Here is a 16,661-nt window from a genome sequence, read left to right as displayed (position 1 = left end):
TCTTTTATGATTTTAGGACAAAGTACATTGCCAATATGTACCCCCTTCTTAAATGTTTAAGATTTTCCTTTTCCCTCGCGTGAAAACCCATCTGCTTCGACCTGCACTTGGAGGTCTGAATTTCCACTGCATGACTCATTATGCAGATTAACTGACGGATTGCATGTCTCTCTTTGAGGACCATGTCGTTCATAAAAAAAAAGAGAAGAAGAGCAAAAAACTCAGGTACAGTACTGCCCTTTTGCCGAGGCAATATCCAGGCTCTTCTTCCCTCAAGTCAGACAGTAGGTTGGCTGGAACCACCGAGACCACACACACTAAAACAAACGCCTTCCCGTCAACCATCACTAACTCAGTCTCACATACATGTGTTTGTGCTTTTCGTTCAGCCTGAGTTTTGTAAGAATTTCGAGTCCAGTCGTCTTTTCTCTCTCCGTCGTTTCTCGCGTCAAAGAGGAGTGAGACGGATACACTGAAGGCTTCTCGGTTCGTAGTGGTTTCGACTTCTTGACTTTAGAACTGATTTAGGTGCTCAGGACCATAGTATAGTTTCTGCTCGAACTGCTTAAAAGGCAAATTGATCAAGAAGCCTTTCCACGCAAGATTTCTCACAGACAACGACCAAAAGCCATGATTCTAAAGAATAACTGTGAAGCCAGGATGTGGTGGTTGGCGACCGTATGGTAAGTACTACTACACGTTCTTTTCAGTCGATTTTAAATTAAGAAATGGGTTAATTTTCCTATGCTTCAGATTGACTCTAGGTTTTCAAATGTCTCACTTTATGTATGGTGTAAGGGTAAAGAAAACGGTAAAGAAAGAAAAAGAATACTTGAATGATACATTTTGTAATCGAAAATACACAATCGTATGTTTCTATGTGAAAGAAAAAAACCTAAATAATGAAAGTCATGGCTTCTGTCGGAAAAGCAAAGAAAAAAATTGGTTGTCGGAATAAGAAAAAAAAAATGATTGCCCTTGGCACTGAAGAGTTCCCGGCTTACGGTGTAGCCGCACGTGGTCCATTAAAGCTTGTGTTGATGATCCTGTGTGACCTTGGTGTTATTTCTGACCTGTTGCACTTACGATAAACGTGTTGGGTTGTGACGCGACCCCAAATTCGTCTTTGTTGTATATACGTCAAATATATGGTGCTGCTCTGTGTGAAATATCTGTAACATACAAGACTTGTTGTCTATGCATACGATAAGGTTACTTGATATCACTGACACAAAAGTGTTCTTGGATAATGCTGGAACTGTAAATAATAGATTGGATAACGTCAATTATATATACATACATATACATACATACATACATATATTTATATGTATATATATACACACACACACACACACACACACACACACACATATAATATATATATATATATAGATATATATATATATATATATATATATATATATATATGGGATTGTGCTAGTTCTAAAATATTTTTTAGTGATACTGAGAATCTGAATTTATTTCTTAGACGAATCTGAGGTCGGAAGTAAATGATAGAATTATGATGATAAACTACTAACATTGTATTAAAGGATATCATGGAATACGTGGAAACTTCCCTAGATAATATAGGAAACGTTAAATAGTGAACTGGATCGTGCTGAGTACTTTATACTCTTGCTGCAACGCGTGTTGTGGGTGGCTCTCAAAATCCATGGACCGTACAGATTCAGAAAGACCCGAAATTGTGGTGCGGTTACTCGGTAATTCAGAACACGTAACTTGGTCATTCTAAGGAAGAGTTCAGCACACGGAGATATTGTTAATTAAATTTTTTGACTGAACAATAATATAGAAAAGGGTGTATATGACGTAGTACAGGTTAGATAATTTGAGGAATTTGCTGAAATATATCGTCTATTTATGTTTTCACGTTAATCTCCAAGGGGCTGGTACTCGGGAGACCACCGAGAGACACTCTTTCAGTGGTCTTGGTACTAAACATGGCGTCCCGCGGAGCTTTTTGCGAAAAAGACATGAACAAGAGTCGGCCAGTTTCTCACATCACTTCGGTAATCTTCTAAAAGTGATCTCACCTGCATTGTATCATATACACCCTTTTCTATATTGTTCAGTAAAAAAAAAAACTCACCAATAAACAACTCTGTGAAGAGCTCTTCGTAACGTGATTCACTTTCACATTGAACTTATATATAAATGTAAATAATGGTACTACCCACTGATGAATATATTGGCATAGTCTCAATACTGGGCAAAACGAATGCAAGATTTTCCTTCAGGGACACAAAAGGTGAGAAACCAAAGCATATGAAAGCAATAAAAGGAAAATGGCGGTATTAAGTGTCTGATGATTTGAGAGCCATGTTGTGGCAATGTTTACGAATGAACAACGTCGATCTGAAATGGAATAATGCAGTGTTTTGGTTGTACGCAAGTACTTATTGAAATACAAGGATGTATAATATCCTATTTATCAGTCTATGTATCTAATCTATCTATATAAGTAAAAGCATTAAATCAGTATACAAAACATAAAATACTGTGTATTTAAGTATGAAATGCAAGGGTGTATCTTACCCTACTTATATATGTTCTAGTCTTATCGTATATATTATATAACTCTTGTACAATACGGCTCGCATTAATATAAAGGATGTTACACTTCTTTCTTTCTAACTGTGTATTTAAGTTTGAAATGCAAGGGTGTATCTTACCCTACTTATCTATGTCTCTAGTCTATCTATATAAATAAAAACATCAAATTAGTATACAAAACATCAAATACGGTGCATTAATATAAAGGATGTTACACTTCTTTCTTTCTAACTGTTAACAGACCTTACCTACAAGCCCGTCCATTTCCCGGTGTGTATGTGTGTGTGTTGTGTGTGTGTGTGTGTGTAGTTGTGAACTCAAATCCAGACTGGGAAACCACTAGGCATCCGTAGACCGTTGTTAATCACCTCCAATTACCGTTCGTTTCTCTTCCGTTTTAGTAGTAAAGAGAGTAAACACGTGGGTTCCCCTGACTATCTTTCTAACCGTCTCATCCCTAAACAATTTGTTTGCTGTCAGTCAGTAGCTATAATGGCAGAGGTCATTTATTCAAAAGCCACTGTGTTCCAGAAACGTTAGAAGGATTCCAGATATTCCTCCCTGTTTTGGCCACTAGCTTTCTATCTATCTATCTGTCTATCTATCTATCTATCTAATCTCCAGCCAAGCCTCCAGCGAGCTGTCCAAGTATCTATCTGTCTATCTATCTATCTATCTAATCTCCAGCCAAGCCTCCCACCAAGCTATCCAAGTATCTTATTGTCTACATCTCGCTCTCCTCCCCTCTATCCTTCCAGTAAGGCACAAATGCTCTATCTTCTCACTTCTTATTATATGTCCAACAAAATTCATTTGTCTCTTCCTTATTTCTCTGACAAGGGCTCTGCGTGTTCCAGTTCTTGCTAACACCTCTTCATTTGTCACTGTATCTGTCCATGATATTCTCAGCATTTTACTATAAAACCACATCTCCGCTGCATTCAGCTTGGCTTTCAATTCCCTGGTGATTGTCCAGCTCTCTGATCCATACATAAGAGTGGACCACATACGTTTTCAGACCTCTTGTTCTTGTTTGAGTTACAATTCAGTTTTTTGTTAAAAGATTTTTCATATTCTGTCTACAGTTTCATAAACTGCGTAGTTGAATGGACATAAACACTAGGCCAATCGTCTCAAAAATTAACTACGCCAATCTTCTCGAACATTAACCTCGAACATCAACCGACGTTCCCCAGTGAAAACGTAAGTTTTGTAAACATTTACCACCTCTATCGAGAATGTAAACATGCCATGTGTTTAGCTCAGGATCCGGGCGTTGGAGAACTCTCCCACCTGTTGATCAAAGTCGGAAGTCGTCGTCTTTTAGGACCATCTCAGGAATTTCGTGGCAGGAAATCATCTCAGTGAAGAAGATTTATCTGAACGTTATACTGTACATCTGGTCTTTGGGGATCTTACAGTAGGCTCATATATCGTGAAGGTTGAACACTTAAAACTAGTGCGAGGCGAATAGACTAGGCTAGAATGATATATACTGACGTCCTGTGTTTTAAGACCTCCCGTATATATATATTATATATATATAAATAATAATAAATAATATATATATATATAATAATATACTATATAATAATGGCTATACGTATATATATATATATATATAATATATATATATATATATATGTATATATATATATAATATATATATATATATATATATATATATACGGATTAAAGGCCCATAAAACACTATTTGTAACGTTCAAATAGTGATTTATGGCCTTTTATCTTCATATTATACTGTTGCATTACAGTAAAAGACATTTATAATAATATATATACTATATATATATATATATATATATATATAGATATATATATATATGCATGTATATGTAATATATTTTTGAGGTCATGAAACAGCAACCTTATCCTTAAAAAGTATTGCCCAAAACAAGGGGACTATAACAGAACCCTGGCGCTAACCCGTGTGGGTTACCTGGCCGTCTCTTTCCGCAACAATTTGATTTCTGTCAGTAAATAGCTATAATGACGGAGGTCACTTATTTAAAAGCCACTGGTTCAGAAACGTCAGGATTCCATTTAGCAACCCCGCCCCCCTTTTTTTGTGGGGGGCGATTAGCTTTCTGTCTACGTACGGTCATGGGTAACTTTAACTTTAAATAAAATTGAAACTACTGAGGCTAGAGGACTGCAAGTTGGTATGATCAAAATACCACTTTGCAGCCCTCTCGCCTCAGATTTTTTTTTTTAAATCTGAGGGCGGACAGAAGTGCGGACGGAAGGACGGACAGACAAATCCAGATTAATTGAATGACGTAGGTACCTGTAACGGGAATTATTACAGCACAATGGTCACTTGATAGGGAAGGTGTGATACAGCTCAGTTCATGACTAGTCGCTGATATGTATAAAAAATTTAATGGTCTTGAACTCCGTGGAACTATGCTGAACGAATAACTAAGAAAAAAAAAAAAAACTACGACGTGCTTTTCATTACAGGAATGTAGTGAGGTTTTGCAAACCAAGATTAACGTTATAATTAAAATTAGTCATTTAAACGTAAACTTGTAAAAATCGCATTTGATTGATCATACAATTAAAACTCGTCATTTAGGCGTAAATTTGTCAAAATCACATTTAACTAGGAGTCTTAAAATGCCATTTTTAAGGCTAAGGAGAATGTTGAGGAAGCCATTATGTATCCCATTTGAGTATCTATGGACTGCAAAGCACTCGCAGAAGACATCAACAATTATTGATCGTTAATATGATCGAAATGCAGCGTGCGCCATTTGTCCCATATATCTGTTAAAACATTTCCTTATCTTGCGAAATACTTTGAAATAAAACTCAAGGGAACATTAGGGAATATTTTGTGAATCCACTAAAACCTGAAAGTTCGTTCATACGGATTGCCACTTGTAAAAGAAAAGAAAAAACAATTATGGGAGAGAAGAGACAGAAAGCGGCATTAGAATGATTGGGGTCAGTCCGAGTTTTTGCGCAGTACATATATACACAATAAAAAGAAGGATCAAGCCAATACTAACTAGTCCACTATTTTACGGCGCAACTTAACCTACATTGCTGTTGTATTTTTCTTATGAAGTTTTCCGACGTGACATAAAAGAGTGGCCATTCCAAGATAATTCCTCTTTTATAGTACAACGACGTCCATGGTTTTTGACAATAAAGTCCTTCGGGAACGTTTTGGGGTTTGCCTAACGGATTCTCCCTCTGAGGCGGAGGGAGAACTTCTTTTACGACCAAAATGTCGTTTGTTGGCGATCTGGCGCTCAGGAGTGTCGGGTGAATTGTTTGTCTAAGGACTCGGTGTGAACAAACAATGTCCAGGATCGCTGAGCAAAACGTGAATGCACATTATATATATATATATATATATATATATATATATATATATATATATATATATATATATCATATATATATATATATATATATATATTACATATGCATGCTTAAAAAATCACAGTAGATGCACGTGACTTCTTAAATAAGCGAATACCACAGGAAAATGATAGGCAGAGATGCAAGGCGCTTTCGTCTTTATTAAGACATCGTCAAGGTATTTGTTTATATATATACACTATAATATATATATATATATATATATATATATATATACATATATATATATATATATGTATGTATATATATTTATTTATATATATGTATACATATATATAATATAAATATATAAATAAATATAGCTATTTGTATATATACACTGTATATCTATATATAAATATAGTATATATATATATAATATATATATATATATATATATATATATATATATATATATATATATATTGTGTGTGTTTTGTGATCATGGTTTTATTACATGACCAAGTGTGTAATACTTCATGTTCATGTAAGGTATTGTTGACTGTGTTCTTGAAACTCCCTTTGTCATTTGCAGAACTTCGAAGGGAACTGTAGAAACGCGAATGACATCTCAGACTTGCTACCCCATTTTCATCATCAGCTTTTGAATTCCGTAATGGAACATCATCGCCATCAGTTATTGTATTACATATCACAGTCTGTATTGAATTCTGCTCCAAATGACACCACTAAAAGGGCGTCACGACATTAAAAGAAGATCTTCGATATCTCACTCATTTTCCTGGTTCCTCGAACGACATTTGAACCCACCGCCCATCACGCAACATTGCAAAAGCCTTTTCAAGGCTGCTAAGGGTTCACTTTTGGGATAAGGCTGATAAACCTTACGTACCCATTTCCATAACTACTAAATTCCTGTTATGGAGTTTTTGATACTTTTTGGAGTGCATTTCTTTTGACGTAATATTTCGATTCGCGTAGAGCTATTTTTTAGTTATTTTTGGGATGAGGCTAATAACCCAATCCCATTCCATAACTACTGAATTGATTTTTCATATTTTTGTTGTTGTGCACTTCCTTTAACGTAATATTTGATGCCAGCCAATCAATCAACCGCTCTCAGTAAGTTCCGCGAAGAGCTCTCTCTCTCTTTCTCTCTCTCTCTCTCTCTCTCTCTCTCTCTCTCTCTCTCTCTCTCAGTCAGTTACGCGTAGAGATTTTTTTCTACTTAAGGCCTTCAGTGACAATGGAGTTTGTTGATCGATGAAGTTGGCCTTGTACCAGCACAGGATGTTGCTCTTTCAAGGATTCCGTAAAACTTATTTTTGACCTTGAATATGTTCCTTTTCGAACAATATCAGGAGCCGAGTAGTTCCTCATTGCAAAGAAGTTACGCTCTATTTCCATTCTGGATTTCTGAGTCACTTCTCAAGTTGTTGTATACCTTTGTCCGATTCGAGGTAACACCTACTACCTGTTGTTCTGTCAGAAAGAGTAAAATATGGCTACTAATTTGCTGCAAGCACGGGAAATGAACTTTCCGGATTACAGCTATTATACGTAACTCATGTCGATATAACGCTTTGCTCAGAAAATGTTCTTATATCATTCAGAACCGCTGCTGCTTAATTACCACTGTTGCCAAGTATCGCGCCAGTGGGCAGAAGACAATGATGAATTGTGTTATTTATTGAAGTATGAAAATGCACGTTCTGTGATTTCATCATTTCCCTCAAAAACCAGTTTTTGTGCATTGAACTTCTTATTTCCATTCAAAAGTAACTAAATTAAAAACTTTCTTCTTTCTGCCCACTAATATCATAATGCTTCTTGCATCAGTGATAGAATAGAATATGGATTTTAGGCCAGAGGCCAAACGCTGGAACCTATGAGGTCATTCAGCTCTCTAACGGAAATTGACAGTAAGAAGGGTTTGAAAGGTGTAACAGAAGGAAAATCTCAAAGCAGTTGCGCTATGAAACTATTGTTAGGAGAGAGTGTTAAGTCAGAAGGAAGAGAATATGAACGGAGGTACAGTAAAAGGAATGACAGATGTCGTAGCTAGGGGTCGAAGGGACGCCGGGAACACCCTTAAGCAATGCATTCTCGCATCAATAAGACATCATCTAAGCCAAGAAAACTCTGTATTACAGCTTGCGAAATATTTCAGCATTACCTTCGGTTCCTCCCCTGTTTCATCTTACTAGTTCCCCGTTGGACGAGGGGTTTACGTGCTTGCCTACCGATTCGGTAGCCCCGAGTTCGATTCCCCGCTCTGCCAACGTGGCCACAGTCAGTGGGATTTGTTTCTGGTGATTAGAAAATAATTTCTCGATATAATGTGGTTCGGATCCCACAATAGGCTGTAGGTCCTGTTGCTAGGTAACCAATTGGTTCCTAGGCACGTAATTGTATCTCATCCTTCGGGCTAGCCCTAGGAGAGTTGTTAATCGGCGCAGTGGTCTGGTTAAACTAAGATATACTTAACTTGTCTCATCTTCCTCCCTAAACAGCAAAAAAGGTGAGGAACGAAAAGATGTGTCCTCGTTTCCCTCCGCTTAAGTGATATATGGCCGTCCCTATTGTCATTCTGTCAATTGCTCTGAGGGTAATTATTGTGTGTCACCGTGTAGCCAATTAAGTCGTATAATGTCACGACTGGCAAAACGGATTTCTCGGCTAAGACTGGCTAACGATTACATAACCTTTTCGGTCGTCAACGTTTTGGTTGAAGGAATTGAAGGACTCGAATATTCAGTGAGGAATTACACCTCTCTCTCTCTCTCTCTCTCTCTCTCTCTCTCTCTCTCTCTCTCTCTCTCTCTAGTAGCCACCAGTAGGCACAATATGGTACAATACCAATCGATTTCATAAATAGAACTCTCTAGCTCTCTCTTTCTTGATGACTCAATTGCCTGTTAGTAATACAATAAATGGATATATTTCGTAAGATACGTGAGGTCTATTTTTCTCTCAAAAGGCTTACCTGCAATTTACAGTTCTTTAAGAAAAAAAAAAGAAAGAAAAATCAGGCTTTCAAATAATGTGACCTTAACAGAAAAAGAATTTCCATGGCGTCACGATGCTGACATTTTTGCGTCTCACAATTAACTATTAAAAAATGCGCCGAATTTTCTTCGGCGCAATCGAGTTTTCTGTACAGCGTATAATGCTGTATGAAACCCTCAGCCACAGCCCATAAAACTCCCAGCAACTGCCCTTGAAACTCTCAGCCACAGCCCGGGATGGCCAGCATTGTTGGCACTTACAGCGGTGCCAGACGCACGCTCAATGCTAACTTTATCCTTGAATAAAATAGAAAAACTACTGAGGCTAGAGGGCTGCAATTTGGTAAGACTGATGATTGGACGGTGGATGATTTGCAGCCTTCTAACCTCAGTAGTTTTTAAGATCTGAGGACGGACGGACAGACAAAAAGGCATCTCAATAGTTTTCTTTTACAAAAAACTAACAAGAACTTGTTTATCTCTTCCACACAATTGTTGGCGAGAATGTATTTATTTATTCAATTAATTTGATAAAATTCGCAAGTCCTTGGCATTGTATAATAGGAAAAATATGAATTTTGAAAATTTTACATTAGTTTCGCAATTACTTTCAACAATACACACAACATATATATGTTTGCGTGTATGATATACATATATATATATATATATATATATATTATATATATATAATATATTATATATATATAATATATATATATGAGAGAGAGAGAGAGAGGAAAATAAATGTGGCATAAAAAATGTTCGAAAGCGTGATCAAATTTCTAGTAAAACTCACTGAAACCGACCAAAAGAATAAAATAAATAAATAAAGAAATAAAAATAAAATAAAATAAATAAATATTGCTATGAATAGAAAAAATACAATAAAGTCGAACCTTGACACCCAAAATCTGTTCATTACGTCCATACTTTTTTATTTTCCTTCAGTAACGACATATGGTATCCTCTAAGATGATGCATAAAAATTATGACAATGTTAAGGACGTAATGTCTGCAGCAAAAAATGAATAATTCCTCGTTCCCTCTCATCATTCTTTAGACAGGGATGCACTGCGCGGAATGTGACCCACAGAAATAATTGCATACACTTATGTACATGTATGCGCTTGATGGACTTAATCCATAGCATTTCTTAGTGGTCACCCATCCAACCACCGACCCGTTCCAACGTTGATTAACTTTCGCTGATCGGTCGAGCAGCGTGGTATAGCGAACACGTTATAACCGCATACATGTGCGGTAATTCATCATCCAGTTTTCACCCTCTGTGAACAGTCATCCAGCAGCGATTAGGCGAATATCTTCCACCTGACGCCAGCAGTAATTAGTGGTCGTAATGACGTGCGTGTTACACAACTGTGTGGTACATTGCAGATTCATCAACTGCGCCGAGACATTCATTGTTCTGACTTTTCTCAAATAACTCTTGCGGCTGAGGCAGAGAGCTTCCTTCTTTCTCAACTAACTGCATTCGTGCACGAGACACAAATGAGGACAAAGACTGAACTATTAAAAAATCCACAATTATATATTAAAATATATTTTTATGTAAAAAACAAAGACTTTAGAATACCTGAGCGTTGTTCCTCGTTAGTGAAGACGTCTACACTGATGAGGGTCACCGTTCAGGTCGAAAGTCTTTGTTTTTTACATAGAAATATATTTTAGTATATAATTGTGGATTTTTTAACAATTTGTTCTTCCCGAGCCTGAATTTCTTAACAAGACTGAACTATCAGCAATGGATGGATGGATGAATGGGTTATGAAATTCAGGGACAAACCCAAGCGCTGGGACCTAGTGGAATGAAATAAATAACTTAATGATTAATGATAAATGGCGGTGATGATAACCTACAGGGAATGACAATGAAAAAACCATATTTCATTATAATGAAAAATAATAATAATACAAATACAAATATAATTGAATACGATGTATGATATCACCAATGATTGTATGATATCACCAGTATAACTTGGACTTTGAAGAAAATACGTAGCATTCTAAGAACACAGAGGAATGCAGGGCGTTCTGGAGCTTAAAGAATATTAAAATAGCGAAGAGATTCTACGTGATCTAAAATTTCATAATTCACAGAAATTATGTTACCAGCGGTTTACTTTTATGCCATGAATATAAATTTTTAAAATATGGGAAATGTTATAAAAGAACTACCCATGGGATTATTAGACACATAATCTAAAGACAAATTTTTTGCTTTAATTACAAAAAAGCAAAAAGATCATAGATGCGACACCAGTTTGTTATTTCGCATCAATTTTTTTTTTATATATGGACACACATTTTTTATGAATAAAGTGTTCATTTAAGCAATTTACATACAACGGGATAAACGACTACAAACACCAACTGAGATCAAGCACTTTATGAAATGCATACAAACGTCACCACATTTAAGGCAGCTGTTGTTTTAGATTTAGATTTAGCTGGCCTTATGCCAGCACGGGCTCTTGCTCGTAAGCAGCCCGTAAAAGAGGCAGCTGCTCTGCAGGTGAGGAACAGCTGACTAAGATTAACTCGGTGTGGGGCGGACGAAACAAAGCGAGACGAAGGACATATTAACAAATTTACCGAAATTCTTTATTTTGCGTTTTCAAACTCTTCCGAACAGCCTGACTATTAATATAATTATTTTAGTTTTTTTATTATTTTTTAAATATTTTATCTAAATATTATTATTTTATTTTTATTCTTATTTTTTATTATTATTATTGCTTTATTATTTTTATTTTTATTATTTTTAGATTTACTTTTATTATTTTATTATTTTCTAAATATCTTTTTTAAATATTGATTATTTTTGTTTTATTCTTATTTTTTATTATATTTATTGCTTTATTATTTTTATTTTTATTTTCAATATTTCATATAAAATTTTTATAATTATTCCCGAAGAAGTACTTTAACACGTCCTGTAACCCAGGAGGGACATTAGTCAAGAGCCAGCGTCCGTTGAAGTAACACCTCCTGAAATTAATAGCTACTATTTAACTTTATCTGTATTATTGTAATTTCTATGAAAATTCTGGACACAATGTTTAGCAACTAGTTATCATGTCGATATGGCACCAGTGTGTCTCCTTGAGATTTTTCACTTGGCTGCACAAGAGTAATATTCTTTTGGCCAATTGCAGCTGAATACTTATGTTGATTTATTAGGACAAGTCGATTTATATCTTAAGATCGTGCTGTTGTTCCGAAATAAAAGTTTGGTAAATGTCTATGTATATATATATATATATATATATATGCGTAAAAATCATAGTAGATGCACGTGACTTCATTATATAAGCGAATACCACAGGAAAATGACAGAAGGAGAAATCCGTACCGAGCGCTTTCGCCTTTATTGAGGCATTATCGAAGCGCGCACACTCACACGCACACACGCGCGCGCACACACACACACACACACACACACACATAAAAAAAGAGCCTCATAAAAACGAAAGCACTCGGTGCGGATTACTGCCTATGATCCTGTGGTAATCGCATATATATATATATATATATATATATATATACATATATATATATATATATATATATATATATATATATATATATATATATATATATATACATTCCACAGTCACATAGATCGTCCTCTTCCGGAAATCCCCTCTCATCACGATACATACAACTTCACACTTTTGCCATAATGTGTTTTTTGACCAGGAGGCCGGAAGTATATAACATGAAGGAAACCAATGTGATTCAGGGATATCACTTCATCTAACCGCCTCCAGAGATTAGTCTTTTCAAGGGCTTCTGACCAACCACTGCGCTTTATCCTTGACCTTTCTCTTGGTAGAAAGAATGCAGAAGAGGGATGGAGCAGAAATTATCGGAGGAATGATAATCGCCTTCATACGTGCTGCCAGGTTCTTTTATGGCTGAAGAATGCTGCAGTTCTGGAACGCAGAATTGTAAAAGGACGTCCAGCTCTTTTAAAATCATGCAATGCTGGAGGAAGTGTGGCTTGAGTTATGATTATATCGACAAGAACTCAAGGACACTATCAATAAATATACATATATATATCTCAAGCATAAAAGGCCCATTAAAACACTCTGGCTTAAAGCTAAGGACCATATTTCGGTGGACCAACCTGAAAAGGGTGGAAGTTGGTCCACCGAAATATAGTCCTTAGCTTTAAACCAGGGTGTTTTAATGGGCCTTTTGTACTTGAGACGAATCCAGTTTTAACAGGAGAATTTATTTATATACGCTGTATATATGTGTATTTACGTTTATATATATATACATATATATAAAAGTATGTGTGTACAAAATGAAAACAGGTAGTTTAACCAGTATCAACACTTTATGATCATTATGGAGACGATGGGACGAACAATTTCCAGCAAGAGTGCCCACAAAAGCCATCATAATTCTGTACTTAAAGTCTCAATTCGACCGCCTGTGTATTTCTGTGTTGATCGAAAGAAACGAAATGTTACACCTTTAAGCTTTAAGGAAGTATAAGGAAAATGTTATCTACAAAGTTCGTGAATATGCACACGTGTATATATATATATATATATATATATATATATATATATATATATATATATATAAGCACACACACTAAAAACGTAGAGTCCCTTTATTCCCAGGTAACTTTGTTGTTGGAGATTAAGCTGGCCTTATGCCAGCACGGGCTCTTGCTCATAGAGCAGCCCGTAGTAATTAACTTTGTCACCCGATGTAAAATTTTGTAAGTGTTTGCAGCTAAGAAACGAAAAGAGGGCAACTGAACTTTTGTCTTGATCTTATTGAATTATGGATGACTTCAACTAAATAACATAAAGCTGTTTGTGCATGAAGGTATTCTCGCTTTTGAGTGTTATTGCCTGAATATCCAGGGTTGATGTGGCTTGATACTCCTCAAGGTCTCCAAAAGCAGGTATTTTCCGTTCAAACTATATTCCGGTTAGTTTCCGCGACCACTGTTAACGAACACTGTAGTTTCCTTCGTGCCTCCTCATTTGAAGCTTAAAAAAAAAAGTTGAAACCGCAAAAAGAGGGCGCCTCAATAAATCTGTTTTATCTGGGTTTACAACTCGACCGTTTAGAGTTACGGGAATTATTTGCCCTGGCAGTTTGTGGCAATTGGGCAAAAACAAAAGACGGCATAAAACCGCAATTTCCCTTTTTTTTATGAGTTCATCCGAACAAACAGAAGCTTCGCTGACGAGCTTTGGAAAGAGGGAATAAAATTGCGATAAACTGGGGTAAACCTTAAAAAAAGAAAGAAAGAAAAAAAAAAAAAAAAAAACGCGCACGGCGAACTATTGCATTCTCCTATCAGGCTACAGTATCACTGCATTGTTTTTTAGTCTACTATTTCTGTGGACTATCAAAGACTTGCTCGCATAATACACTCAGTATTCGTAAACAGGTCACTTCGGAACAAAATCATCAGTTCTACCCCGTTGTTTTCACGACTACAATCACAGGGCTGTCCTAATACAGTACAGGTTCACGGTACTTATCATTACCGGACGAAAATGGGTAACAGATGCACCTGCTCCAGAATCTTTGTATGTACCAACCATGATTCCGTAGTTTTATTGTTTTGTGGAAAGAGTATGTACCCCTATGCTTTGCTGCCGATTTTGTGTCTGGAGTTATACTTACTCAGTCTTTGTGCTTGTGAAACAGCAGTTGAAAATTTTCTTCAGTTTTCTGCAAAATAAGACAATTAAGATGGCTTTGTCTGTCCGTCCGCACTTTCCCTATCCGCCCTTAGATCTTAAAAATACTACTCTGACTAGAGGGCTGCAAATTGGTAGGTTGATCATCCACCCTCCAATCATCAAACGTACTTAATTGCAGCCCTCTAACCTCAGTAGATTTTATTTTCATTTAAGGTTAAAGTTAGCCATGATTGTGAGTCTGGCACCGCGATAACAAAGCCACCACGGCCGGCTGAGAGTTTCATGGGCCATGGCCGAGAGTTTCATACAGCATTACAGCTTACACTGTGCAGAAAACTCAATTGCTCCGAAGAAACTTCGGCACATATTTTACTCATCATATTTTCAACTTTGTTACATTCTTGATTCCTTAGGCTTGAGTATTTTACAGAGAGAGAGAGAGAGAGAGAGAGAGAGAGAGAGAGAGAGAGAGAGAAATGATCCCTGAGATCCACTAACAATTTTGTTTTGCAATTGTTAATCCCTTTGCTAACCGAATGGTCAGGGTAAATTAAAGAGGTAATTGCTTTGGCCTTCAGCCAGTTTATATAATGCCAAAGCGATTACCTGTTAAAAAAAAATACAGACACAGGGAGAAGGATGCCTTTGAAGGACGTCCTCACGAAAGTCGATCCTGTGGGATCACCTTATGGAAATTAGGGTATAAAAATTATCTCCCGGTCTGAGAATTTTGTCGGTATGATCACTGAGAGAGAGAGAGAGAGAGAGAGAGAGAGAGAGAGAGAGAGAGAGAGAGAGAGAGAGAGAGATTATTACTGTGAGAAACTAAGAGAGTTTTTAAGGGTCATTATTGAGAGAAAGAGAGACAATGTGTGTAGGAATATTACTGTGAGAAAATGAGACAGCGTTTTTAAGGGTCATTATCAAGAGAGCGAGAGAGAGAGATTCCAGGACGATTATCTTCAGCCCAAGTGCACGACATAGAGAGAGAGGACCCATCTCCTCCGCCAGATGGTTCAGGGTAACAAACAACACAGGGGATCCAGACGGGTCCTGGGTCCTCTGCAACAATTGCCAAATGAAGAGGAGTCTGATGTTAAAAAGGGTTAGACAATGGGAAGAAGATCCCCCAAGTAGTCCAGGACCAGCAACCGCAGCCACCGCAACATTTTTTCGTCTCATTGCACCTTGCAGTCTAAAAGGCGCCTATTTACTCTAAGGCCTCGACGCTGGAAATGGAGCAGCAGGGTATTTGGTTCCAGGCGGATGTTCGTCTCTGTTTTTATTTGGTTCCAATCGGAAATTCATCTCTGATGGTTTTTATTTGGTTCCAGATGGATCTTCACCTTTGACGGTTTTCATTTGGTTCCAGGATCTTCCAGATGGATTCTTCACCATCTGATGTTTTTTATTTCATTTCATTCGTTCAAGACGGCATGTTCATCAATCTGATTGGTTTCTTCATTTGGTTCCAGATGGATCTTCACCTCTGATAGTTTTTATTTCGTTCCAGACGGATGTTCATCTCTGATGGTTTTCATTTGGTTCCAGATGGAAGTTCATCTCTGATGGTTCTAGACGGATGTTCGTCTCTGATGGTTCCAGACGGATGTTCATCTCTGATGGTTTTCATTTGGTTCCAGAGGGATGTCCATCTGATGGTTTTTATTTGGTTCCAGACGGATGTTCATCTCTGATGGGTTTTTTTAACACAAATATATACAGCTGCTACTGCTGTTATTCCTATTAATATTAGTCAATTTGGAACAGCAGAATGCTCCAAACACATGGGTCCTTCCCAAGAAAGAAGTCCAGTACAGAAAAAGAAATAATAGTAAAGCATAATTTTTAAACAGTGAAATAATCATAAATTTTAAATCTTACTCTGAATAATTTATCTTATCCACACAATGACTATTTATAAACATGCTCGCCATATTTGGGTTGCTGTCGTAGAAAAATTACCCCGTTATGCAGTTCATATAATTCATAGAAGGCAGTACTTTGT

At 36.7% G+C, this 16,661-nt stretch overlaps 1 protein-coding gene across 1 annotated transcript in view; it reads left to right on the top strand.

The window, feature by feature from the left end:
• The first annotated feature begins 300 nt into the window (after positions 1–300).
• LOC135224193 (uncharacterized) overlaps positions 301–16,661 on the top strand; it is a 95,204-nt gene continuing 78,843 nt past the window's right edge. Inside the window, exon 1 of the mRNA XM_064263057.1 lies at positions 301–683. Coding sequence (XP_064119127.1) covers positions 631–683 — 53 coding nt within the window. The 5' untranslated portion in view covers positions 301–630. The remainder of the gene's footprint in view (positions 684–16,661) is intronic.

Source organism: Macrobrachium nipponense, chromosome 10 (assembly GCF_015104395.2).
Source record: "Macrobrachium nipponense isolate FS-2020 chromosome 10, ASM1510439v2, whole genome shotgun sequence".
Classification (NCBI taxonomy): domain Eukaryota; kingdom Metazoa; phylum Arthropoda; class Malacostraca; order Decapoda; family Palaemonidae; genus Macrobrachium; species Macrobrachium nipponense.
Note: the sequence above shows the minus strand (reverse complement) of the source record. Positions and strands in the feature narration are given on the sequence as shown.